The following is a 27,371-nucleotide window of genomic DNA, read 5'->3' on the forward strand; positions in this document are numbered from 1 at the left end:
GTCATGAAGGATGAGGAGGAGGAGGGGAGGGTAAGGAGAGGTGAACAGCAGACGGAGCTTACATCTTTGTCTGAATGATCTTTTTTTTTTTCCCCCTCTCCCAGGGCAAAGCAGTTACCAACAACTGTGACATAAATTATGGGGAAGACGGACAGTCAGACAAGAAAAGAAGTGGAAGAGGAGAAGCGGCAGGCCGACAAGGACACGGAGGGAGAAAGAGGTGTGTCTGGGAAACGCTCGAATGAGAAAACATCCGATTTTTGGGCCAGTCACCGCCAGCCTTTTCAAGGATTAAAGACGCACACCCCCGCACACTCACACATGCACGCACACGGTGGCAAGTGTCTGCTTGCAGTACGCTTTATGTGTTGAAATCCGTGCAACCAAATTCCACATTCCAGTCATTGCTTTCTCCATTTCATCATGTGAGCTCGGAGCAGAGAATCGGAGATGATAGAGAGGGAAGTTTATCGGTTTCACATGCCAGAATCGATCCTGTTCAGGAGACGTCTGTGGCGCGAACAAACCAAGAGGCGGGCAGATGTTTTAATGGTCTGCTTTTTGTGTTTAAAGGGAGAAAAACAGATCACCTGCCACTTGAATGCAATGAGATGACATTTCCTTGATCTGTGTAATAGGAGAGGATTAGATGTCTCCCTAAGAGGTAAAGGGGAGAATTTAAACCTATTTATTGCTGATGATCCTCCACAGACGCCAACAACAAACCAACGCAACTCAAACCTAAGCAAAAAAAACAAACAAAACAGTCAATAACAATAGAAATAAAAGAGATGATTTAGTATAGAAGAAATAAATCTTTTCTTTCCCATTCTGTTGCTAATCTTGCATCCTCCTGGGTGGTTCTTGCCCTCAGGCCCACAGTGCGTTTTTCCCTTTAAAATGATTCTGTCGCAGACTCATAACCACGTATAATAACTGCTTCTAATACAGGTGCACATCTGAGAAAGTGTGTGTTTTTATAGCTGTCTGACTGACAGATGCACTTTGCGATCCTGCTTGAAACTGAGACGGCTGCTCTCATACAGTCGAACCATCTGAGGCAACATTATCAACATTAGCAGATTTTATACAGCAGAACTAAGTAATAGAAACATTTGTGTTTCTCCCAAATAAATGTGACAGTTAAGTATTTTATACTGTATCTTCCCAAACTGCAGGCGCTTAAGATATTATTGTCATGTCTGAGTGCTTTAAGGTTTTGAACTGTATCTCAGTTTTCAAAGGATTGTATGCAATGTAGAAAGGAAATACAGTCGAAACAGCTGCTTTTGAAAATGCCATATATTCAATTATATTTCAACCATGACCAACCGGACTGGGGTGACAGCTAGACCTGAAATGTTCGGTAACATCTGCATAATGTCTCTTTTCCCAGCTGTCTTCGTGCCGCTCCTCTGCCTTGACATCCTGTGCCTGTAGTAGATCCACTGTCCTTTGCATGAGACAGTGAGCGAGTCCACACAGCAGTGCCATTGTACTCCGTAATTGTGGAAAAGTGCTTTTTTTTTTTCAGTGCCTGCTCCAGGGCAGAGCAGTAATGCCATATATACATACATACACACACACACACACACACACACACATATATATATATATTCCAGTGATGTCACCAGTGTTGGACTCTGGCGAGGTTGGACAAAGCAGTGATGTACTGACACACAGTGAGGCTGCAGCTCTTACATTCTGTTAACAACAGAACAAACCAAATTTTGGTTCCTGTACAATACTGAGACTAACATTTCCAAATAACACGGGATGATTTCTAATCCTTCACCGACAAACGAAGCCTATAAGATCTTCAGTCAGAGCCTGTGACAGCAGACGACTGGCCTTGGATTTGGCCTTTGCTTTGGCTAACACAGTTTGGGCCTCACCTAGAGACAACACAGCATGTAAATTAATAACAACAGTATATTTGTTTTGGATTTAATGGAGGCTTTAAACCTCCTTTTTTCAACATTCCTCTTGATTCACTTCGACACAAATGTGGTTGCAAGTTGTCAGTGACCGTGTTTGAAGTCTGAGTCATGAGATCCTTGCGCAGTGTTGTAACAGAGTCTGCAGGCACGTAATTAAATGCTTTGTGGATTTCGTGTAATGACGGTCTAAGTCGTACGTTAACAAGACCGTCAATTACATATGCGATGGCATGATTCATGCATGTAACTCAGTCAATGGAAAAATCCCAGTTAAACTGTTGTTTCTTTAAGTCAAAAAGTAAAATGCGCCAGCTGGCTGCTTTGTTGATCTGCTCGGCCCTCTTTCCCTCTGAAGTGAGGACTCGGGCTTGTTTGCCACCCTCTGCAACGTTAATGGCCGCCTCAGACTCCAGGCCCTGTTCAGGTGCTCAGCCTCCACCTACACGGGACACAAAGAAGGATGTCAAATATTTCTCCTCCAAGGAAACAAGATAGTCCGAAAATCACCCAGCGGTTGGGTGCAGGCAATTTTCATAATCTCTGGGAACTCTCAAGTGTAATAAGTATTAAAAGGGTGCATAATACCTGAAAACAAGATGGTCCTGCAAATTATATTACTTAAATGTGGTGAATTATAGGGATGACAAAGTTCGATAACAAAAAAAAAATGAGGGTTTACAGTGAAGAGTTACTGAGATTTCTGCAAATTCAGATATCTTTGATTTCATAATGCAGGCAGGTGGATTTCACACTCACCTGACACCTGGTTGATGGAGTGGATGGTGTTGGAATAGAGACCCCTTTTCCTTGAAAACCAGACTTTTGAAACAGTAGGTTTTAGGTCTGAGACTTGTCGCACTAAAAATACACAGCAAACAGTCTTTCTTCCCCATTATCCATGCTGAGTTTGCCTTGCTGTTTTTTGTGCAAGCTGAGTAACACCATATTCCTCTACACCCTCAGCAGCTTGGAGAGCCACACTGTGATCACCCTCAACGTGGAGCATTTCATGAATACTCAAAGTAACTGGCGCCACCTGCTGGCACAAACTCGGAGCTGCGTGATTCAAACAATTCAGTGTTTATGGAACAGATTTTTACAAACAAGGAAACAATCAATTTCGAGGCGTGTTAAGGCATTATGTGCACTCGGAGGGGAATTTAAAGTGGATTAGTTGAAATAGCTGTGAATGAATGTCACTCAGACACATTGTTTTGTGTTTTTCAGTCCTGCTGCAGAGGTTGGTTGCTATAACAAAGCGTCGGGTTCATGACGTCATCCCGTCGTTCACGGAAATGCGTGGCTGTCAGTGCTGGAACCGAAACGGACTTTTATGTATGACAAGCCAACGATTTAATTAGTAGTTTTATTGTGTAAAACCAAACGTTTTAGACACATTATTAAGATTTTCCAATATGTGACAATGACAACATACCTAAACCTAAATTGTCACACCTGTTCACCTGGACTGTGCTGATGACGACTTCCGGTCGGTTGGCATGGGCCAAATGTTTGTTGTGACGGAAAGCTAATGTAAGCAAGCTGCTGTTTTACACAGGTAACGTTGCCTGGTTATGTTTCAAAGTTTACTGGAATGAATGCACATGTAGAAAACGTATATGTCAAATGCTCCCTGACGCGACAGTTTAAATAACTCGCAAATTTAAGAGTAACTGGCGGCTAAATTTAGCAAACACCTAGCTTGTTAGTTAGCCGACCCGTCTTTCAAATAAGCTAGCTGGCACAGGAAGTTGTTTGTTAGCGTCTGACACGATGTCCGTACCATGTTTTAAACGAACGTAGTTGCACGGGTACGTGGCTGAGTTAAAAACAGCGGTTCAGACAAACGTTTCAAACATTAAAAAAAAAGCACATGTCTCAGGACAATGACGGTCGCCATCAAATGTTGTTGTGCAACACCGACCCCTGCTGGTTCGGTTGGCAGCACTGCAGCTGAGCGTCCCTGTGGCGTCCAGGACGGGCGACGATGATACATTCCCAGAAACTACCATTTATCTTTAAAGGAGCTTTGTCAAATAAATAAATAAATAAATACATACATACATACATATAAAAAAAAAAACTCTGACATTTGAATGAAGCAGAACCAGCTTTGTATGTGAAAGCAGTGCTGTCCATCATGCCAAAGAGATACGTTTTTATTAACTGTTGAAATATGCTGACACTGATTCATCATAATGGATTTATACCAGGAACATTTTCAATGTTTATTATAGATTATAAAAATAATCTGTGCATAGATATAGTTGTTTTTCTATTCTGTTTCCTGTATACTTTTTTTTTTTATCCTGACAGTTCTGTGCTACTGATTATGCTTTTTGTAATACTTGCAGGCTGTAACATCTTAATTTCCCCAGTGTGGGATCAATAAAGTCTTTTCTGTACCTTTCAAATGCCACTTAATAATGATTTTTCCAACCATTATGTTTTGCAGACTTGCTTCGTTAAGACTCGTGAGAAAGCCTGCCTCACAAGTAAGTATATGGATGAAAAGGCAAAATTCAGAATAATCCAGGAATGTACGGAGCTGCAGTGATTATTTTATTTCACTCCTTTAGTATTAAATTTGTCATTTCATACATGTCAGCAATTTAGACATGAAACAGATTTGCAGAACGACAGAAAGTAAAAATGACAGACTTTTCTTATTTCATTTGACAGCATTGTTAATGCCACAGGAAATAAATCATGAAGCAGCACGGTTATGTTTTTAGCACATCTTGACAGAGAAGTGGGTTACAAAAGCATCTTCAGATCGCAGCAATCATGGTTGAAATGAAAAATGCAGAATATAAAACCAGCTAAGGTAATGAGGAAATAGAGAAACTAGCAAAGTTGTTGTCAGTGGCAGTAAACTCATAGCATTACCACAGTGTTACATTCAGTGAGTAATATATTTCTACAGACTTAAGCCACTCACATGTATAAAAGTGATTCAAGTATGAAGCTTCATCACATTATGTCATTTTTGTCATGTTCATAGGTATTAATGACACCAAAGTACAGAGAGGAAACTTTGTGCAAGTCGAAATTTTGCCAGGGTGGTTAAGCTGAAATGAAATGATGTTCTTGCCACTGTCATGCTTTTCATTCTTCTTATGTGTATTCATGATTGGCTGCAGAGTGTGTGAAAGATGTGCGCAGCCACTGTCAAGGGTGTTGAGGGCTGCTCATTCCATCCTGAGTACACGGTGAGTCTGGCCAGACAGTGTGCACACATATACAGTAGGTGATACAAGACAGTGCGTTTCATTAAAACACAAAAGTGACAAAACACAGTCTACTGGATCTTGGCTTGCTGAGAGTGAGGCTGCAGTATTTTAAGTGTGAAGATGAGTTTGATAGCTTTCCTAAACCAGGGGTAGAACAGAGCATAAATCAGAGGGTTCATACATGAGTTTGTAAGCATGATCCAAGATAACACTGCAAAGTATGACAAACTGTTTGAGGTGTCGTCACCTGTGAGAGCAGGATAGTAATACGGGCAGAAGCACATTAGAAATACAGCTATCACAATCCCAAGAGTCCCGGCTGCCTTCCTCTCTGATTTTTTTGCGGTTGGAGCGGCAGTGACAGTGGAAGCAGCAGTCTGCAACCGAATGACACGTGCCTGAGAAACAGCAACCACAAACACTCTCATATAGAGAACAACCATGACAGTACAGGGCCCAACAAATGTCATAAAGAGGTCAACAGTTCCTGCAATGTGGCTGATGACCATCACACACTCCCCGTGGCAGGACCTGAATCTGTCCGGCTGCCCCAGGTGTCCCATCAGAATACACCCGTTGTAGATCATTGAACAGGCCCAACATAAACAGATCAAAAACTTGACTCTGTTCAGAGTGATCTTAGTGGAATAGAGCAGCGGGTCACAGATAGCCACATAACGGTCAATGGATATGAGCACCATGTGACCCACAGAAGCAGACAGTAGACAGTAGGAAACATAAGGAGTCAGAGCGCACATCAGCCTACCCAGCAGCCAGCACGTCTCCATGTAGCGCAGGCCTTCGATGGGCATCACCAGCAGCCCCACCAGCAGGTCGGACACAGCCAAAGACAGGAGCAGGCTGTTGGTCGGGGTGTGGAGCTGACGGAAGTGGGAGATTGAGATGATGACGAGCAGATTGAGTTTGACGGTGAGCAGAGAGGCGAGGGCCAGCAGGGCGTAGAGCACCGCAGCCTCAGAGCGGGGTCGCAGCAGCCGCCTACAGGAGGAGTTGAGGTTGGGGAAGCACAGCAGAGGGCCCCCGGTGCCGTCCATCAGGGTGGAGGAGAGGCCAAGAGAAGTGGTTGAACTGTAGCACACCCTTCATTTATCTTCCTCTAACGTCACTCCCATTTTGCCTGGAATCCCAAGAGATGGTGTCTCTTCTAGCCCTCATCGTCTTCAGTTTCATCAGCCCCCCCTCTCCATTTTATTTCCACATTACATTTACAAATCTGATTATGCACGCATGGCACACATCCATCTGCTCACATTTGTACATAGTTTTGCTCCAATAATAGCCCCAAACATTCCAAAATTGTGAGCATTTGTCAACTTGAGTGAAGAGAGGTGTTTTTTTAAATGTATAATTTCAAACAGTTGTTCGAGCTGAGTTTTCATGTTCAATTTGGCCAAAGAGATGGGAATGCATCTTTTATTTTCTTTCTCTTATTCAGAATTTTCCATTTGAAATGACTGTTTTTGAGCCGTATCTGTCAACCTTCACCATCAAATGTTTTCTAAACAGATTGTAATTATTGGGATTGACAGGCCTAATTGACACAGACATCTGGGCGTAGCTGCCAGATTGATAAGTCATTGAAGGCAAAGTGAGAATTCACAATAAATATATGGATATTATAGTTACTGTGCCAGGAAGTACATATTGATTTTTGTGGGACTTGATCCATTTGGTCGAACAGAACGAAATGTTACGAATGTAACTTCTGTTCCCTGAAGGAGAGGAACGAGGTACAACACATATTGTATGGGATATCACGCCCCCGCGTGGCCTGACTGAAGACACCTCTATTCACGCCTTCACGGCAGATGACCTATGGTGACGTATGTGAGGCCCCGCCTGCACATATATACGTGCACCACCACAGTCATCCTTCAGTTTGATAACCGCTCTTCACTGAGCCCAGCTGCGCAGCGGGGCAACGTGGTGTTGTACCTCGTTCCTCTCCTTCAGGGAACAGAAGTTACATTCGTAACATTTCGTTCCCTTTCAGTGGATTCACTCGGTACAACACATATTGTATGGGACATGTATACACACCCTGCAGAGCAGCCACCGAACCAGAGCCAAACCTCCAATACTCTAGTGCATCGTAGACCCAGCAGAAAGGACAGAGTGAGCCACTGAAGGGGCTGTCACGTCTCGACGATAAAACCAAGCAAAAGTGTGTGGTGATGACCAACTGGCTGCAGCGCAGATATCACTCATAGAAACCCCTTTAAACAAGGCCCATGAGGCCGCCATGCCCCTGTTTGAATGTGCCCTTAGACACTGGGGCAACGAAAGACCCCTGCTGCTGTATGCTTGGGAGATAGCCTCCACAATCCAGTGGGAAAGCGGCTGATTAGACAGTGCCTTGCCCTTAGCCGGATTAGCAAAGCAGACAAACAACTGGTCACATAAACGCACACCTTGGGTGCGGCTTATGTAAGTGCGTAGTGCACGCACAGGGCACAAGGAATGTAACCTCCTCTGCTCCTCAGATGCAAAAGGAGGGGGGCAGAAGCTCAAGAGCTCAAAAGCCATAGAGCTATAGGCTGCGGGGATAATCTTAGGCAAATACGCCACATTCGGGCGCAACGTAACCTTAGATCCATCCTGAGTGAACTGGGTACAAGAGGGATGCACAGACAAAGCATGAAGGTCGCCCACTCGCTTTGTAGAAGCCAAAGCAAGTAGCAGGGCAGTCTTGTATGAAAGAAATTTCAGATCTGCAGACTCAATAGGCTCAAATGGGGTCCCACAAAGAGCCACAAGCACCAACGCTAAATCCCATGAGGGAACGCTGGGTTTAAACACAGGCCTCAGCCTGCGGACTCCCTTCAGGAAGCGCATAGCAAGAGGGTGAGCACCTGGTGTCACTCCATCAAAACCAATGTGGCATGCAGATATAGCTGCCAAATAGACCTTAATCGTTGAGAAAGAGAGACCCTTATCCAGCAGCTCCTGAAGGAATATTTGTAGGCATATAGGCCCCTAGTAGATGATGCCCTCACACTCTGGATTGTCGCCACCACATTTGGGGGCAGACCCTGAGCTATTAAATTGGACCTCTCAACAGGTAGGCATGTAGACGCCACAGTTCTGGGCGTGGGTTAATCACCTCTCCTCCCACCTGGGAGAGGAGGTCCCTGCGAAGAGGGAGCTGCCAGGGGCTTGCCGCTAGCAGACAGATCATCTCTGCGTACCACAACTTCGCCTGCCAGCGAGGGGCCACCAGGATCAGGGAGAGCTCCTGCTGGCGCACCCTCTCCAGAACAGACAAAATCATTTCCATTGGGGGAAATGCATACAGCAGCTTGTTGGGCCACATGTGTGCTAGCGCATCCGTTCCCAGGGGAGCACTGCGGTCTGTTATGGAGAAGAACAGGGGACAGTGGGTATTCGCTCTGGAGGCAAAAAGATCCACTTCTGCCCTGCCAAACTGATCCCAGATCTGAGACACCACCAGTGGGTACAATCTCCACTCCCTCACCAGAGGACCTCCCCTGGAGAGAAGATCCGGCCCCAGGTTCAAGTGCCCTGGAACATGTGTGGCCCTGAGGGACAGAGAGTGAGTACTGCACCAGAGCAACAGAGAGTCAGTTTTAACAGGGGCAGGGAGCGTGTCTCTCCCTGCTTGTTTATGTAGGAAACCACCGTCGTGTTGTCTGTCCTGATCAGGACATGATGGCCTGTCAGAACAGGACAAAAATGCTTCAGAGCTAAAAGGGTCACTAATAGCTCCAGGCGGTTGATGTGGAGCCTGCATTGTGCTGGCGTCCAAACCCCTCTCACTGCTACGCCCTCGCACAGCGCCCCCCACCCCCTCAGGGATGTGTCTGTGGACACCACCTTGCAGAAAAACACCCTCCCTACAGGAGACCCTTGTTGCAGTAAACTCTCCACGGGAGAAGAGCTGACATGCAAGATGGAGTCATCGTCAGCCTCCTCTGGAGGTGACGTGGCGCGCACATCCGGTGAGATAGAGTCCACCGTTGAGACGATCGCATCTTTAACAGCCCGAGCGGCACTACAGCGATCATAGATGCCATCATGCCTGTCAGCTGTAAAATCGTCCGGAAACGCAGTTTGCGTCCCAACTGAAATTGAGCGAGGCAGCAGTGAAACGCAGCCACCCTGCACTCTGACAGATGCGCTCGGCTCAAACCGGAGCATATCTCTAAACCGAGGAAAGAAAATTGTTGGCTCGGTGTCAGTGAACTTTTCTGCAGATTCACTGAAAAACCCAACGTTTGGATGTGCGACAGTGTCAGTGACAACTGAGCCGCTGCTCGCTCTCTGGAGCTCACAATAAGAGCCCAATCGTCCAGATAATATGTGAACGCCTCTCTCCCAGAGCGGGGCTAACGCCGCCTCGACACATTTGGTGAATGTTCGGGGGGCGAGTGATAAGCCGAACAGCAGCACCAGGTATTCGTAGACTATGCCCTCGAATGCGAACCTTAGAAACTGCCTGTGGTCCGGATGAATCGCTGCGTGAAAGTATGCGTCTGTCAGATTGATAGTTGTAAACCAATCTCCCGGTCTGATCGCACTCAGCAGCTGTCTGAGTGTAAGCATCTTGAACTTGAAAGTCCGTAGATACTTGTTTAACACTCGCAAATCTAGAATAGGACGGAGCCCCCCTCCTTTCTTCGGAACAACGAAATAACAGTTGTACCAACCTTTGTTCGTTTCCGAAGCGGGAACATCTCGTATCGATCTTTTGTTCAACAAGTTGTTTATTTCTTCCCTCAGAACTGCTGCCGCTTTGTCTCCTACTACTGTGTGTACTACAGAGTGGAAACGGGGCGGCCGGGCCCCGAACTGTAGACGGTAACCCATGGCAACGGTCCGCTCTACCCAAGGTGAGACTGCGCATGCGCGTCACTGAGGCAGATGAACGGCCAGCCGACTGACCTGCAGCACTGTGGAGGAGGGGCTGTCGCCCTCTGTCGTGCCGGAGGGGAACAGCAACACTGGTCCGCTCCGGCTTATTTGATTTGCAATGCTTTGAGAACAAAACGAAGCTTTTATTGAATGCATATTTATATTCACACAGTGAACAACGGGCACCATTTCTGGGGCACTTGTGTGTGAGGGGGTGTTGTGCTTGGGAGACTGTGTTTGGGGGCTGCAGTGCCTCACGGGACTGGACCCCTGAACGGAACATAAACGCGGCCTTTTCAGCGGCAACAAGGGAGGGGCAGCAGTGTCTCCCTGCTGCTGAAGCCCCTTTAGAGTCGACCCTGACGCTAGGAAGACTGCTTCTTCTTCCTCCAGGGCGCTGAACCCTTCTGGAGACCTGGTGGCAGACCCTTGCTCCAGGCTGATGGGCGTTGGCTCTGGCCGGTTGTCTGTAGCTTCACCGGCTGGGGACCTGAACTCACGGGCGGCGCTGTCCTCTTGGGAGGAGGCGGTGGTGCCAGTTTGTGCAGACTGACTGGCTGCTTGGGCTTAGCATCACGTCTGGGGATGATGCTGTCCTGGTCCGGAACGTCAGAGAGAGTCAGCCACAGGTGTCTCTGCGCCACCTCCGTGGAAGCCATCCCTCTCCCCAGGGAGAGCGCTGCACAGCGGGACACACGGAGAATGTAATCCGTGGCGACTCACACCTCGTTCAGGAGAGGGGACAGTGGACTGTCGGGAGGCATGCGTGACCCGAGTTCCGCCAGACACATCGCTTGATATGTCTGGAGCATTGTGACGGAGCTCAGTGCATGGGCCGTGCTCGCCTGAGTACGGTAAATTTTCTCCAGCTGCGATGCGGAGAACCTGCAGTGCTTGGACGGGAGCGTGGTGGGACCACCGACACCGTGGTTCTGGGCTGGGGCCAGACAGGCTGCCAGGGATGCCTCCATGGGTGAGGGGTTGACCAAACCAGCCTTTTCAGCCCCATCCAGGTCCAAAAACTGACCAGAGCCGGGCACTGTGGCACGGGTAGACAGCGGTTTGTTCCATGTCGAGGTGAGCTCCGCGACAAAATCAGGGAACATGGGCAGGCTGTTCTTCACGGTCGTCGGTTCAGGAGGAAGAAAAAACCCAGAGAACCGTGACGGTTTCTGAGCTGGTGGAGGAGAGGGCCAAGCCACTTCCAGTTTCTCAGCTGCACGACGGTACAGTGAGAGGAAGAATGTGTCGGCCTGGTCAACCAGCGCAGCAGTGGCGGCGTACTGACCCGACGACAACGGCTCCTGTTCATCCTCCGACAAACCATGCACGTCTAGACCGATGTCCAGGACGTCCTCCTCATCATTATAGCGTGCTAGCCCGGGTAGCGGCTGGTTAGCGCCCTCGAGGGGAGCCGGCTCCAGCCCCGCTACCTCGCTAGCACACTCCATGTGGTCTGCCCAGCTTTCAATGGGGTCTCCGACCAAGAGCTCCTCGCCGCCGGACTTGGACGAAGCCAGGTCCTTGGACTCGGAGAGGAGGGGGTCCAGACGTGTAGTGGCTGTCTTTCCCAGGACTCTCTCCACAAACTTGATCCTCCTTTCCAGGGTTGAGCTCCGGAGCTGGTGACAGTACTCACAAGACCCGGGCTCGGTCAAGGCTCTCCTGGCGTGGACAATTCCCAGGCAGACGGGACAGGCTTCGTGGAAGTCCTTCTCGTGCAGGGAGAAGCCGCACCCCTCAGGACAGGGGCGAACGGAAGACTTTCCCTTCGCTTGCTTAGGCTGCGCGCTCATACTGAGACACCATGAGCCAGAAGAAGCAGGCGAAATCAGCGCTCTGCGGGTAGCAGAAGCTAACACCAACAGGGGCAGTTAAGCTAATTTCGGGTCGGCTAATTTCGGGTCGGCAGTAGCCACAACAAGACCAAGCTAACCAGCAGCAGCTAATTAGCCTGACTCGGTAGAGGTGTTCTTAGCGAGGTGAAGAGCGTAAGAAGTGAAGGATGACTGTGGTGGTGCACGTATATATGTGCAGGCGGGGCCTCACATACAGTGTCCTCCAAAAGTATTGGAACAGTGAGGCAAATTATATTGTTTTTGCTCTAGACTGGAAACATTTGGGTTTGACACCAAAAGATGAATATGAGACAGGAGATCAACATTTCAGCTTTTATTTCCAGGTATTTACATCTGGAGCCGATACACAACTTAGAAGACAGTATTATTTGTAAAGGAAGACTACATTTTTAGGTGAGCAAAAGTATTGGAACATGTGACTGAGAGGTGTGTTTTGTTGCCCAGGTGTTTCCTATTACACTAATTATTCAAACAATAAATAGCACTGAATGTCTGTAGTGCTCAGTTTCAGATTTGGGTTTTGCCTGTGCAGACTGCAATCATCGTAAGAGGTGTAACAAACATGAAAACTAGAGAGCTGTCTATGGGTGAAAAAGAAGCGATTGTGAAGCTGAGAGAGGATGGGAAATCAATCAGAGCCATTGGACAAACATTGGCAATAGCCAGTTCAACCATTTGGAATGTCCTGAAGAAGAAAGAAACCACTGGTGTACTAAGGAACATACGTCGAACAGGTAGACCAAGGAAAACAACAGCAGTTGATGACAGAAACATTGTGAGAGCTGCAAAGAAAGACCCTAAAACAACTGTTAGTGACATCACCAACAACCTTCAGGGGGCAGGAGTGAAGGTATCAGTATCTACCGTTCGCAGAAGACTTATGAACAAAAGTACAGAGGCTACACCAGAAGATGCAAGCCACTCATCAGCAAAAAGAATAGGAAGGCCAGGCTGGATTTTGCCAAAAAGTACAAAGACGAGCCTCAAAAATTCTGGGACAAAGTTTTATGGACTGATGAGACAAAGATTAACCTTTTCCAAAGTGATGGAAAGGCTAAGGTTTGGAGAAAGAAAGGATCTGCCTATGATCCCAAACACACAAGCTCATCTGTAAAACATGGTGGAGGCAATGTCATGGCTTGGGCTTGCATGGCTTCTTCTGGGACGGGCTCATTAATCTTCATTGATGATGTAACACCTGATGGCAGCAGCAAAATGAACTCAGAGGTCTACAGAAACATTTTGTTTGCCAATTTAAAGAAAGATGCAGCCAAACTGATTGGGAGATCGTTCATCATGCAACAAGACAATGACCCTAAACACACGGCAAAAACAACAAAGGAGTTCATCAGGGGCAAGAAGTGGAAGGTTTTAGACTGGCCAAGTCAATCTCCAGATCTAAACCCTATAGAGCATGCATTTTACCTGCTAAAGAGGAGACTGAAGGGTGCAACCCCCCAAAACAAGCAACAGCTGAAAGAGGCTGCAGTGGAAGCCTGGAAAAGCATCACAAAAGAAGAATGCAAAAGTTTGGTGATGTCAATGGGTCACAGGCTCGATGCAGTTATTGCAAGTAAAGGATTTGCAACAAAATATTAAGTCTTACTCGCTTTAATTTATCTTAAGTCTTTCTGTTCCAATACTTTTGCTCACCTAAAAATGTAGTCTTCCTTTACAAATAATACTGTCTTCTAAGTTGTGTATCGGATCCAGATGTATATACCTGGAAATAAAAGCTGAAATGTTGATCTCCTGTCTCATATTCATCTTTTGGTGTCAAACCCAAATGTTTCCAGTCTAGAGCAAAAATAAAAAAAATTGCATCACTGTTCCAATACTTTTGGAGGACACTGTACGTCACCACAGGTCATCTGCCGTAAAGGCGTGAATAGAGTTGTCTTCAGTCAGGCCATGTGGGGGCGTGATATCCCATACAATATGTGTTGTGCCGAGTGAATTGACTGAAAGGGAACATGCTGGTTTTTGCATGTTGCTGTCAGAAAATTCAAAGTTTTCATGTTTCCTTTGACAGCCAGTAATTTGCATTAAGACAAGAACTGCATTTGTCAGCAGTGCTGTGTTTGAAGTACATTAATCACGGCAGAGAGAGGCCACACTGACGTGGTTGTTTTTATTAGCACAGCTGGCAAGAAAAGTGCATAGAAGATACATTACAGTGCCAAATACCAGTGATAGTGATGAGAAGAGAGTAAGCTGGACATGGGCAAAGCAAAGAGTGATTCGTCTGTGGAAGCACAGTGTGTATTTAATTTACTGTATTACAATCAACTGGCATGAAGATATTTGCTTTTTTGTACAAGTTGTCTGCTTATGACAACCTGGTAAAGACAAAAATGAAAAAGGACATTTTCTAGTGAAAGAACACAACCGAAGAGGCACTTCTGAATGTCACTGTTTTTGTAATGCTTGTATTTCTGATCATATTTTGCTGCCGGGCACAAATACTGTTCACGGAGCGTTTCATTCACAGTCAATAGACAGACATTTGCAGCGAGATGTCACAGCTTTATGTGATGAGGTGTGTACTCATGAGTGTGTGAGCAGACAGGCCACAGGTGAGACTAGACACTGAAAAGAAAACATTTCTCATTTCATTTCTTCAGTCCTGTTTTTCTAAAGGATCTTGGCTTCCTGAGAGTGAGGCTGCAGTATTCTGAGTGTGAAGATGAGTTTGATAGCTCTCCTAAACCAGGGGTAGAACAGAGCATAAATCAGAGGGTTCATACACGAGTTTGTCAGCGTGATCCAAGATAACACAGCGTAATAGGACAAGCTAGTGGAGGTGTCGTCACCTGTGAGAGCAGGATAGTAATACGGGCAGAAGCACATTAGAAATACAGCTATCACAATCCCAAGAGTCCCGGCTGCCTTCCTCTCTGATTTTTTTGCGGTTGGAGCGGCAGTGACAGTGGAAGCAGCAGTCTGCAACCGAATGACACGTGCCTGAGAAACAGCAACCACAAACACCCTCATATAGAGAACAACCATGACAGTACAGGGCCCAACAAATGTCATAAAGAGGTCAACAGTTCCTGCAATGTGGCTGATGACCACCACACACTCCCCGTGGCAGGACCTGAACCTGTCCGGCTGCCCCAGGTGTCCCATCAGAATACACCCGTTGTAGATCATTGAACAGGCCCAACATAAACAGATCAAAAACTTGACTCTGTTCAGAGTGATCTTAGTGGAATAGAGCAGCGGGTCACAGATAGCCACATAACGGTCAATGGATATGAGCACCATGTGACCCACAGAGGCAGATATCAGACAGTAGGAAACATAAGGAGTCAGAGCACACATCAGCGTCCCCAGCAGCCAGCACGTCTCCATGTAGCGCAGGCCTTCGATGGGCATCACCAGCAGCCCCACCAGCAGGTCGGACACAGCCAGAGACAGGAGCAGGCTGTTGGTCGGGGTGTGGAGCTGACGGAAGTGGGAGATGGAGATGATGACGAGCAGATTGAGTTTGACGGTGAGCAGAGAGGCGAGGGCCAGCAGGGCGTAGAGCACCGCAGCCTCAGAGCGGGGTCGCAGCAGCCGCCTGCAGGAGGAGTTGAGGTTGGGGAAGCACAGCAGAGGGCCCCCGGTGCCGTCCATCAGGGAGGAGGAGAGGCCAAGAGAAGTGGTTGAACTGTAGCACACCCTTCATTTATCTTCCTCTAACATCACTCTCCCATTTTGCCTGGAATCCCAAGAGATGGTGTCTCTTCTGACCCTCATCGTCTTCACTTTCATCGGCCCCCTCTCTCCATTTTATTTCCACATTACATTTACAAATCTGATTATGCATACATAGCACACATCCATCCGCTCACATTTGTACATAGTTTTGCTCCAATAATAGCCCCAAACATCCCAAAATTGTGAGCATTTGTCAACTTGAGTGAAGAGAGGTGTTTTTTTAAAAGTATAATTTCAAACAGTTGTTTGAGCTGAGTTTTCATGTTCAATTTGGCCAAAGAGATGGGAATGCATCTTTTATTTTCTTTCTCTTATTCAGAGTTTTCCATTTGAAATGACTGTTTTTGAGCCATATCTGTCAACCTTCACCATCAAATGTTTTCTAAACAGATTGTAATTATTGGGATTGACAGGCCTGATTGACACAGACATCTGGGCGTAGCTGCCAGATTGATAAGTCATTGAAGGCAAAGTGAAAATTCACAATAAATATATGGATATTATAGTTACTGTGCCAGGAAGTACATATTGATTTTTGTGGGACTTGATCTATTTGGTGGAACAGAACATGCTGGTTTTTGCATGTTGTTGTCAGAAAATTCAAAGTTTTCATGTTTCCTTTGACAGCCAGTAATTTGCATTAAGACAAGAACTACATTTGTCAGCAGTGCTGTGTTTGAAGTACATTAATCATGGCAGAGAGAGGCCACACTGACGTGGTTGTTTTTATTAGCACAGCTGGCAAGAAAAGTGCATAGAAGATACATTACAGTGCCGAATACTAGTGACAGTGATGAGAAGAGAGTAAGCTGGACATGGGCAAAGCAAAGAGTGATTCGTCTGTGGAAGTACAGTGTGTATTTAATTTACTGTATTACAATCAACTGGCATGAAGATATTTGCTTTTTTGTACAAGTTGTCTGCTTGTGACAACCTGGTAAAGATTAAAATGAAAAAGGACATTTTCCAGTGAAAGAACACAACCGAAGAGGCACTTCTGAATGTCACTGTTTTTGTAATGCTTGTATTTCTGATGATATTTTGCTGCCAGGCATAAATACTGTTCACGGAGCGTTTCATTCACAGTCAATAGACAGACATTTGCAGCGAGATGTCACAGCTTTATGTGATGAGGTGTGTACTCATGAGTGTGTGAGCAGACAGGCCACAGGTGAGACTTGACACTGAAAAGAAAAACATTTCTCATTTCATTTCTTCAGTCCTGTTTTTCTAAAGGAGCTTGGCTTCCTGAGAGTGAGGCTGCAGTATTCTGAGTGTGAAGATGAGTTTGATAGCTTTCCTAAACCAGGGGTAGAACAGAGCATAAATCAGAGGGTTCATACACGAGTTTGAAAGCATGACCCAAGATAACACTGCAAAGTATGACAAGCTAGTGGAGGTGTCGTCACCTGTGAGAGCAGGATAGTAATACGGGCAGAAGCACATTAGAAATACAGCTATCACAATCCCAAGAGTCCCGGCTGCCTTCCTCTCTGATTTTTTTGCGGTTGGAGCGGCAGTGACAGTGGAAGCAGCAGTCTGCAACCGAATGACACGTGCCTGAGAAACAGCAACCACAAACACCCTCATATAGAGAACAACCATGACAGTACAGGGCCCAACAAATGAGAAGAAAAGATCTAGAGTGCCTGCGATGTGGCTGATGACCACCACACACTCCCCGTGGCAGGACCTGAACTTGTCCGGCTGCCCCAAGTGTCCCATCAGAATACACCCGTTGTAGATACTTGAACAGGCCCAACATAAACAGATCAAAAACTTGACTCTGTTCAGAGTGATCTTAGTGGAATAGAGCAGCGGGTCACAGATAGCCACATAACGGTCAATGGATATGAGCACCATGTGACCCACAGAGGCAGACAGCAGACAGTAGGAAACATAAGGAGTCAGAGTGCACATCAGCCTCCCCAGCAGCCAGCACGTCTCCATGTAGCGCAGGCCTTCAATGGGCATCACCAGCAGCCCCACCAGCAGGTCGGACACAGCCAGAGACAGGAGCAGGCTGTTGGTCGGGGTGTGGAGCTGACGGAAGTGGGAGATGGAGATGATGACGAGCAGATTGAGTTTGACGGTGAGCAGAGAGGCGAGGGCCAGCAGGGCGTAGAGCACCGCAGCCTCAGAGCGGGGTCGCAGCAGCCGCCTGCAGGAGGAGTTGAGGTTGGGGAAGCACAGCAGAGGGCCCCCGGTGCCGTCCATCGGGGAGGAGGAGAGGCCAAGAGAAGTGGTTGAACTGTAGCGCACCCTTCATTTATCGTCCTCTAACATCACTCTCCTATTTTGCCTGGAATCCCAAGAGATGGTGTCTCTTCTGGCCCTCATCGTCTTCAGTTTCATCAGCCCCCCCCCTCCATTTTATTTCCACAATACATTTACAAATCTGATTATGCATACATAGCACACATCCATCCGCTCACATTTGTACATAGTTTTGCTCCAATAATAGCCCCAAACATCCCAAAATTGTGAGCATTTGTCAACTTGAGTGAAGAGAGGTGTTTTTTTAAAAGTATAATTTCAAACAGTTGTTTGAGCTGAGTTTTCATGTTCAATTTGGCCAAAGAGATGGGAATGCATCTTTTATTTTCTTTCTCTTATTCAGAGTTTTCCATTTGAAATGACTGTTTTTGAGCCGTATCTGTCAACCTTCACCATCAAATGTTTTCTAAACAGATTGTAATTATTGGGATTGACAGGCCTGATTGACACAGACATCTGGGCGTAGCTGCCAGATTGATAAGTCATTGAAGGCAAAGTGAGAATTCACAATAAATATATGGATATTATAGTTACTGTGCCGGGAAGTACATATTGATTTTTGTGGGACTTGATCTAGTTGGTGGACCAGAACATGCTGGTTTTTGCATGTTGCTGTCAGAAAAGTCAAAGTTTTCATGTTTCCTTTGACAGCCAGTAATTTGCATTAAGACAAGAACTGCATTTGTCAGCAGTGCTGTGTTTGAAGTACATTAATCACGGCAGAGAGAGGCCACACTGACGTGGTTGTTTTTATTAGCACAGCTGGCAAGAAAAGTGCATAGAAGATACATTACAGTGCCGAATACCAGTGATAGTGATGAGAAGAGAGTAAGCTGGACATGAGCAAAGCAAAGAGTGATTCGTCTGTGGAAGCACAGTGTGTATTTAATTTACTGTATTACAATCAACTGGCATGAAGATATTTGCTTTTTTGTACAAGTTGTCTGCTTATGACAACCTGGTAAAGACAAAAATGAAAAAGGACATTTTCTAGTGAAAGAACACAACCGAAGAGGCACTTCTGAATGTCACTGTTTTTGTAATGCTTGTATTTCTGATCATATTTTGCTGCCGGGCACAAATACTGTTCACGGAGCGTTTCATTCACAGTCAATAGACAGACATTTGCAGCGAGATGTCACAGCTTTATGTGATGAGGTGTGTACTCATGAGTGTGTGAGCAGACAGGCCACAGGTGAGACTAGACACTGAAAAGAAAACATTTCTCATTTCATTTCTTCAGTCCTGTTTTTCTAAAGGATCTTGGCTTCCTGAGAGTGAGGCTGCAGTATTCTGAGTGAGAAGATGAGTTTGATAGCTTTCCTAAACCAGGGGTAGAACAGAGCATAAATCAGAGGGTTCATACACGAGTTTGTCAGCATGATCCAAGATAACAGAGCATAATAGGACAAGCTGTTTGAGATGTCCTCACCTACGAGAGCAGGATAGTAATACGGGCAGAAGCACATTAGAAATACAGCTATCACAATCCCAAGAGTCCCGGCTGCCTTCCTCTCTGATTTTTTTGCGGTTGGAGCGGCAGTGACAGTGGAAGCAGCAGTCTGCAACCGAATGACACGTGCCTGAGAAACAGCAACCACAAACACCCTCATATAGAGAACAACCATGACAGTACAGGGCCCAACAAATGTCATAAAGAGGTCAACAGTTCCTGCGATGTGGCTGATGACCACCACACACTCCCCGTGGCAGGACCTGAACCTGTCCGGCTGCCCCAGGTGTCCCATCAGAATACCCCCGTTGTAGATCATTGAACAGGCCCAACATAAACAGATCAAAAACTTGACTCTGTTCAGAGTGATCTTAGTGGAATAGAGCAGCGGGTCACAGATAGCCACATAACGGTCAATGGATATGAGCACCATGTGACCCACAGAGGCAGATGTCAGACAGAAGGAAACATAAGGAGTCAGAGCACACATCAGCGTCCCCAGCAGCCAGCACGTCTCCATGTAGCGCAGGCCTTCAATGGGCATCACCAGCAGCCCCACCAGCAGGTCGGACACAGCCAGAGACAGGAGCAGGCTGTTGGTCGGGGTGTGGAGCTGACGGAAGTGGGAGATTGAGATGATGACGAGCAGATTGAGTTTCATGGTGAGCAGAGAGGCGAGGGCCAGCAGGGCGTAGAGCACCGCAGCCTCAGAGCGGGGTCGCAGCAGCCGCCTGCAGGAGGAGTTGAGGTTGGGGAAGCACAGCAGAGGGCCCCCGCTGCCATCCATCAGGGTGGAGGAGAGGCCAAGAGAAGTGGTTGAACTGTAGCGCACCCTTCATTTATCGTCCTCTAACATCACTCTCCTATTTTGCCTGGAATCCCAAGAGATGGTGTCTCTTCTGGCCCTCATCGTCTTCACTTTCATCAGCCCCCCTCTCCATTTTATTTCCATCCATCATGTTTTCACATTTATCTTTATTTGTCCTTCATATATTGTTTCCCTGAAGGGTAGGGGTAGGCAGTAAGCAGTCTTTGGGTCAGTCTGAGTGGTCTTTGCAAGCAGACAAAGGGACTGCAGTGCAAGTCTCCTCTGAATGGGATGTGTATGAAGGTCACAGTCGGCAGATTCAGATTTAAGATCCATACTTTAAGATCCATACTTCATTAATCACCACACAACATGCCATGCATCGGTGAACACAACAACACACACAACATGCACATGTCATGCTTTTTGATCAAGGCCTTTTTTATTTAGGTTTTACAATTTACAGTTAACAGTGCAACAAAACAGAAACAGAACAGCAAAAAAAACAAAACAGCAACCCCCACCTCCCCATCTCCCTTTTCAAATACCAGATTTACTGTGTTAACAGTGTAGAATACAGAGTTCAAAATACACAATTCACATAGCAAGAGATAAAAGGGAAAAAAAGGTTTACAGTACTATATCATCTGTCCCCATACTCTTCAACAAACAATAAGAAAGGCTGCCAAGTATTATAGAATTTCCTAGTAGACACCCTGATTGTGTATCTGATCTTCTCCAACTTGATATGGTACATGACTTCCACTAATCCATTGACTGTATGTTGGAGGTGTTGGGTCTTTCCATTTCAATGAAATCAATCTCCGGGCTAGCAGAGAACAGAAAGCCAACATAGTTCTTTCCCACACCTCAAGATGGGAACCCATTTGGGCTACACCAAAAAGCGCAATGAATGGAGATGGCATAAGCCCTTTCCCAAAAATCCTATATAAGGTCTCAGAGATGGACTGCCAGAAAGTGCAAAACTTTGGACACGTCCAGAACATGTGTAGGAGAGTGGCTGGATCCCGTCCGCATCGATCACATTTTGGGTCTATGTCAGCTCTGATCTTAGAAAGTCTAACTTTAGACCAGGCATGTCCAAACTATTCCACAAAGGGTCGAGTGGCTGAAGGTTTTCTTTCCAACCAAGCAGCAGCAGACCAGACTTGACTCATTTCATCAGCTGATCTCAGTCTTCAGAGAGCTGATTGGTCAGACTTCGTGCTCTTGATTGCTTGGAAGAAAAACCTGCAGCCACACGGCCCTTTGTGGAATAGTTTGGACATGCCTGCTTTAGACCAATGCAGCCTGTGTACAATTTTGAACTGAATAACAGCATGTCTAAGACAAATGGAAGAGGAGACATGTCATGCTTTTTGGTGAAATTATTCCTCCACGCATGACCCATCCTGGTAAGTCCTTCCTCCGTGACAGACCAGGAGCGGTGGGCTGCCAGCCGACAGCAGCGCCCGGGGACCCAGTTCCTTGTTGTCACCATTCGGTCAGGTGGTGATCTTCTTGCATGTTTTTAGTGGGTTTTTTTTGTGGAGGATACCCCAGGTGAACACGGAGAGATTATGCAAAAAGGAGCTGGTTTGGATTACGAGACCCTGAAAACCATGGTGGCTGCACACGCCACATATGACACATGCTCATATTCATGTTTGCATATGTAATGACATGAGTGTTTCATTCAAGGTCAACAGACGTACATTTGCAGTGAGAAGTCACAGCTTCATGTGATGAGGATGTCTCAGGATAGTATGACTTGAAAATCCTTGTTTTCAAGAACGCAAACCTTTTCATATTAGTCTTAACCCTTCGCACATCTTTTGGTCAGAATTATAGACCCATGCTGAAGTGTTTTAAAAAATGTTCATTCAATCTTCAGGCACAGTCAGACCTGTGGATGAGCCTCTAAGACCATCCTTAGTCAATGGCAGACAAGCTCTAAAATAAATCCTGAAGGCTGAGGACCATCAGACCACCACCGTCTGCCATGCAATGTCGAGAATGAAAAGGTCATTAAAGAGGTTAGAATCATGGTGGAGATGTTTTAGCCCCCCAAAATTGTAGAATGTCAGTAGATTAGAAATGAGTATAGTATTTTTCTACCCTTGATTCTTCCAAATTGAACTTCATTAAAAGTTTAATGGGAAGACAGTACATTTGTTATTTGACTTGTTTACCTGATTTCATCAGGACAGTTTGTTTTTGTAACACCTTCGATTGCCCCAGTGTCTCAGTGGCTTAGAGGTGTCACTGCTTCTTCCAGTAATGAGATGCACCAGGCACACATTAACCAGTAGTCAGTGTTTGTTTTGCTGTGGGTGAGAAGTCCTGATTGACTCTCAGTGGTATTACAGTTGTATTTGTTTGTATGCATGATGTTACATCATGCATTATCTGTATAGCAATGTAGAGGTGACTAATGATGTCAATGGAAAATGGCCATCATCATCTGCAAAAACAACTTTTCTGTACTTGAAATGAACTGGCAAATCTGCCATCTTCTGCTCACCGGTTTTACCTTTTCTATATCGACATGCAACACACTGTATTTCCTCTGGATCTCTGAAAGCATATGTCTGCCATATTGTATGTATCAGGAGAAATAAGTGTGTTGCTTGAGTGTGTATGTAATTGTGTAGTTTCTAAGTGTGTTGCTTCTCAATATATATATATATATATTTCTATATATTGGCATTCTCTCAATCAGCTTCATGAAGTCGTCACCTGGAATGGTTTTCAATGAACAGGTGTGCCTTGTCAAGAGTTAATTTCTAATATTTCTCGCTTTCCTAACGTACCCTCAAGTGCAGTTGCAAAGACCATCAAACGGCATGATGACACTGGCTCTTATGAGGACCGCCACAGGAAAGGAAGACCAAGAGTTACCTCTGCTGCAGAGGATAAGTTCATCAGTTACCGGCCTCAGAAACCGCAAATGAACAGCGCCTCAGATTAGAGCCCACATAAATGCTTCACAGAGTTCAAGTAGCAGACATATCTCAACATCAGCTGTTCAGAGGAGACGGTGTGAATCAGGCCTTCATGGTCGGATTGCTGCAAAGAAACCACTTCTGAGGAAGAACGAGAAGAAGTAGAGAATTGCTTGGGCCAAGAAACACAAGGAATGGACATTAGACCAGTGGAAATCTGTCCTTTGGTCTGCTGAGTCCAAATGAGATTTTTGGCTCCACCCGCCATGTCTTTGTGAGACGCAGAAAAGGTGAGCGGATGGATTCCACATGTGCGGTGTGATGGTGTGGGGCTGCTTTGCTGGTGACACTGTTGGTGATGTATTCAAAATTCAAGGCACACTTAACCAGCATGGCTACCACAGGTTTCTGCAGCGACGTGCCATCCCATCCAGTTTGTGCTTAGTGGGACCATCATTTGATTTTCAACAGGACAGTGACCCCAAACACACCTCCAGGCTCTGTAAGGGCTGTTTGACCAAGGAAGAGAGCGACGGAGTGCTGCAACAGGTGACCTGGCCTCCACAGTCACCTGACCTAAACCCACCTGAGATGGTCTGGGATGAGTTGGACCGCAGAGTGAAGGCAAGCAGTCAACAAGTGCGTTCCGTATGTGTTCCTTCATAGTTTGGATGTCTTCAGTATTAATGTACAATGAAGGAAAAATAATAAAGAAAAACCATTGAATGAGCAGGTGTGTCCAAACTCCTGACTGGTACTGTATATTAGTGTGTGTGTGTGTGTGTGTGTGTGTGTGTGTGTATATATATATATATATATATATATATATATATATATGTATGTATGTATGTATGTATGTATGTATGTATGTGTACATAGGTGTGGTTTTCCCAAGTGTGTGTGTGTGTGTGTATGTGTGTATTTATGTATGTATGTATGTTTGTGTATGTACATAGGTGTGGTGTTCCCAAGTGTGTGTGTGTGTGTGTGTGTGTGTGTTGATCCTAAGTGTGTTTATGCAAGTGTGTATTTGTTAAGTGTGTTATTCCTAAATGTGTGTGTGTGTGTGTGTACACGTTTTAAGTGTGTTCTGTTGGCTCAGTCGTTACCAGAGAGCGGACAAGCCACTGCCAGTGAGTGAGTGAGTGTGTGTGTGAGCAAGTGTGTGTGACCGTGAATTATCATAACACATCTGTAGCACGCATAAGCTTGAGGAACAAGTCCTCAGTGAGTTCTAAAGCATTAATTGTTCATAATGGTCAAATGTTTCACAGGCAGGTGTAACTCTTTTAGTAACGTGTGCAGAACTCATGAAGACATGTTGAGGCTGAAGGTCCACACTGTGGTTTTCACAGCAGCTTTGGTTGTTGTTAAACAGCTTAATGAGTATCTGCTCACAGCGGTATTACTGTCTGACATTCTGTGTGGTTTACATTGTTTGCTTTCACTAAACAGCAAATTAGAGTCCAAATAAACACTTTCTATTGGACCACGTGAACGGAACCACAACATGGCAGCATCTCACCGCGTCCCCCCCGCCCCGCAGACCCTCCTGAGGTCCAACTGATGGAGCAGCTGAACCACAGGTCAGAAGCACAGATACTGTGTGATCAGCTTCAAACGGCAAAGTTTGCGGGAATTACCACGCACTTTAACATTTCCAGGTATCAGAGTATACACAGAACGATAACCGACGACAGCAGACCAGAGGAGCAGCCAGCCAATGAGCTGCCGCCGGATGAGACTGACTGACAAACAAGCACTCCCACCTCCTCATGGATCACACACTGCTACTCCAACTTTTCTGTGGTTAAACATGACGTGAAGGCACCTCCATTGCAACCATTAATTCGATTGTTGTTTTTATTTTGTCGTCATTTTTCTCATTTTGAGGTGAGCTCTTTAACCATCCATCGACACCTGGACTGACCCACACAGATGTCCTCGCAACTTAATAATAACTCTGTCTAAGCCTCTTGTACAAGCGCTTTAAAGCTCTCAGACCGGCGTGTGCTTCCGCTCTGAGACCAGAGAGAGTTTGATGGGATTAAGAGTTAGGAGTGTATATCTGAAACTGCTGTTAAGGTGAAGGAGATCACGGGCAGCCTTACGAGCCGTCTTAAGGGATGGGGCTGTAATAAAAGAACAGGCAGCTACAGGCAGAAAACAGGTGTATTTTTACATTGAAATCAGCCCTTGTGCATCTCATAACTTCACGTGGTTCCATTTGTGTGGGCTTGTCTCTCTGTCTCTGTTAGATAAGCTGCGGAGGAGCATGCCTAACCTTGTCAGAGCTCCCAGCATGCCTAGTGTGCCCATTCTCATTCATTAATTCTAGCTTTCTTTTCTGCTTGTACATCTGTCAGTCCCCTCCCCAGGCCAGCTGCAGAACAGGGTCCAGAGCGTCGGGAACTTCGCCTCATTATCACGGCAGCTGCTGAAAGCCACCGCCTACGTCAGTCCCACCATCAAGGGCTCAGCCTCAATGCCAACCTCCACCAGCCTCCAGTCTCTGAACTGCAGCAGCGGGGGGAACAGCGGGGTGGGCAGTGGGATCCCTCTTCTCAGTAAAGCGGCTGGTGGAGGGGGGACGCCCACTTCCACCCCGACCTATTCCTATTCCTCTTTAAAGGAGGATGGAAGAAAGGAATGGAAATATACACTATTAGAGACTGAAGTACTCAGTGACTCTTTGATGGATTGTTATGTAATTTGATGCAAACATACAGGGTGAAATGTTCCAATAGCGATGATCCACGTCAACTTTTGAACATCCACTGCTTTGGTTTCTGACCAAATACCTGCAGAACTGATGGCATTCCCATCAGCCTCGGGTGCACTTTGTGTTTACAGCTAATTGGCAAATGTTAGCATGCTAGCTTGACATAATTCCTGCTCACAAAGCGACTGTGCCCAGGTGCAGCCTCTCAGAGCTGCTAGCATGGCTGTAGACTCTTCTGTGTTAACAGTGATCATCAAAGGAGTTAAAGAAGCCGCCGACTAATGTTCCAAATTGGCTTTCTTTTGCGATCCACTGCTTTTACAAAATGTGTCTCAAACAGCAACATCGGATCTTATTTAGCAGCTTCTGTACCTGCAAATCAGGTAAAACTGGGCTTTTGACTTGGTAAGTATGCCACTAAAGCCGTAGGTTTAGAAAATAATCTCTTGTCTGTCTTGTCAGCTGATTTTCAGCCGTTCTTTTGTTGTTTTCCTCAGTTTACTGACACCTCCAAAGAGCTTGTCCACCCTCAGTGCCCTTCGTGACAGCACCTGGAGAGACGGCTGCTACTGACCAACGGGTGAAGCGGTGCAGTGGCCCCCTGCTGGCTGGGGTTCGTCACTACGCCTCAGCAGAAATTGAGACGTTTGAATGGGTTTGACCAAAAAGTAACTAAGTTGACCTTAAATCTGAGATCCTGCATAGAATAATCCAATGTTCAAACAGTTGAGGGTCTTCACGTGAACTCATCCATTCAGTTCTATGCAGAATTTCTTCGGGGAAGGCGGGTTGTTTCTTTTTTGGTCGTATTTTTACAAGACATTAAAGTATGTATTCGTGTACAATGCTTAACTATTAAATGTGCATACATGTAAGTATATAGAAATATATAGATGCAATATTATTGAATTTTAAATGTGAATCTTAATGTACTGGATGTAACTCCAGTTCTACGAGCGCGTGCGTAGTCCTCAACCTGCGCATTACTGCAAAATCCATGACTGACAAAACTGGGACAGCACCCACCCCCAACTACTTTAAATCCTGCAATACCAGTAGCTTTCATTTTGTTTTTAAATATAGAAATCAGGATTATTATTATATTAACTACAAGTCCTGTATTTAGGGTTAGGGTCAGAAAAGCTCCATTATATGATTTAGATGCTTCTGGGTTTAAAGAAAAGAGCCAAACAAAACCAAATTAAAAAAAAAAAACATGCGTTCTTCTCCAACTCTGACTCTAACTTGTTTTTCCACTTTATTTTAAATTGATGCAGTTCAAATCCTTTTTATTTTTCAGTCAGAGCATGTTAAATATCTCCTAAACAGACAAATAGACAAACGTGATCAACTGTACTTCCAGAGAGGCAGCGGAGGCGACAACAAACATGCATCCACCATTTTAAAGGTTTAAACCACCATTATCTTTCTGTTTCCAATAATAAACTTAAAGTAGTCTTAATCATTTCCACACAACTTCAAACAACATGGACGTTCACATATCTAAGACTAAAGCTGACCTATAGGAGTTTGGAG

General features: G+C 45.8%; 5 protein-coding genes across 5 annotated transcripts; 1 reads left to right on the top strand and 4 right to left on the bottom strand.

The window, feature by feature from the left end:
• Positions 1 to 1,323: 1,323 nt before the first annotated feature.
• LOC143315654 (SLAIN motif-containing protein 1-like) lies at positions 1,324 to 27,105 on the top strand. Its single transcript, XM_076722979.1, has 4 exons — positions 1,324 to 1,341; positions 4,396 to 4,435; positions 25,480 to 25,820; positions 26,271 to 27,105. The coding sequence occupies exons 1-4, from the start codon at positions 1,324 to 1,326 to the stop codon at positions 26,406 to 26,408; spliced, it is 537 nt and encodes a 178-aa protein (XP_076579094.1). The 3' UTR covers positions 26,409 to 27,105.
• Positions 5,242 to 6,228, bottom strand: LOC143316293 (trace amine-associated receptor 13c-like). Its single transcript, XM_076724176.1, has one exon. It carries the CDS (start codon positions 6,226 to 6,228, stop codon positions 5,242 to 5,244), a length of 987 nt encoding a protein of 328 aa, XP_076580291.1.
• On the bottom strand, positions 14,560 to 15,546 carry LOC143316168 (trace amine-associated receptor 13c-like). Its single transcript, XM_076723938.1, has one exon. It carries the CDS (start codon positions 15,544 to 15,546, stop codon positions 14,560 to 14,562), a length of 987 nt encoding a protein of 328 aa, XP_076580053.1.
• On the bottom strand, positions 16,778 to 17,847 carry LOC143316007 (trace amine-associated receptor 13c-like). Its single transcript, XM_076723673.1, has one exon. It carries the CDS (start codon positions 17,845 to 17,847, stop codon positions 16,861 to 16,863), a length of 987 nt encoding a protein of 328 aa, XP_076579788.1. The 3' UTR covers positions 16,778 to 16,860.
• On the bottom strand, positions 19,088 to 20,691 carry LOC143316008 (trace amine-associated receptor 13c-like). The gene has a single exon (XM_076723674.1). It carries the CDS (start codon positions 20,145 to 20,147, stop codon positions 19,161 to 19,163), a length of 987 nt encoding a protein of 328 aa, XP_076579789.1. The 5' UTR covers positions 20,148 to 20,691; the 3' UTR covers positions 19,088 to 19,160.
• Positions 27,106 to 27,371: the final 266 nt, after the last annotated feature.

Source organism: Chaetodon auriga, chromosome 23 (assembly GCF_051107435.1).
Source record: "Chaetodon auriga isolate fChaAug3 chromosome 23, fChaAug3.hap1, whole genome shotgun sequence".
NCBI classification, from domain to species: Eukaryota; Metazoa; Chordata; class Actinopteri; order Chaetodontiformes; family Chaetodontidae; genus Chaetodon; species Chaetodon auriga.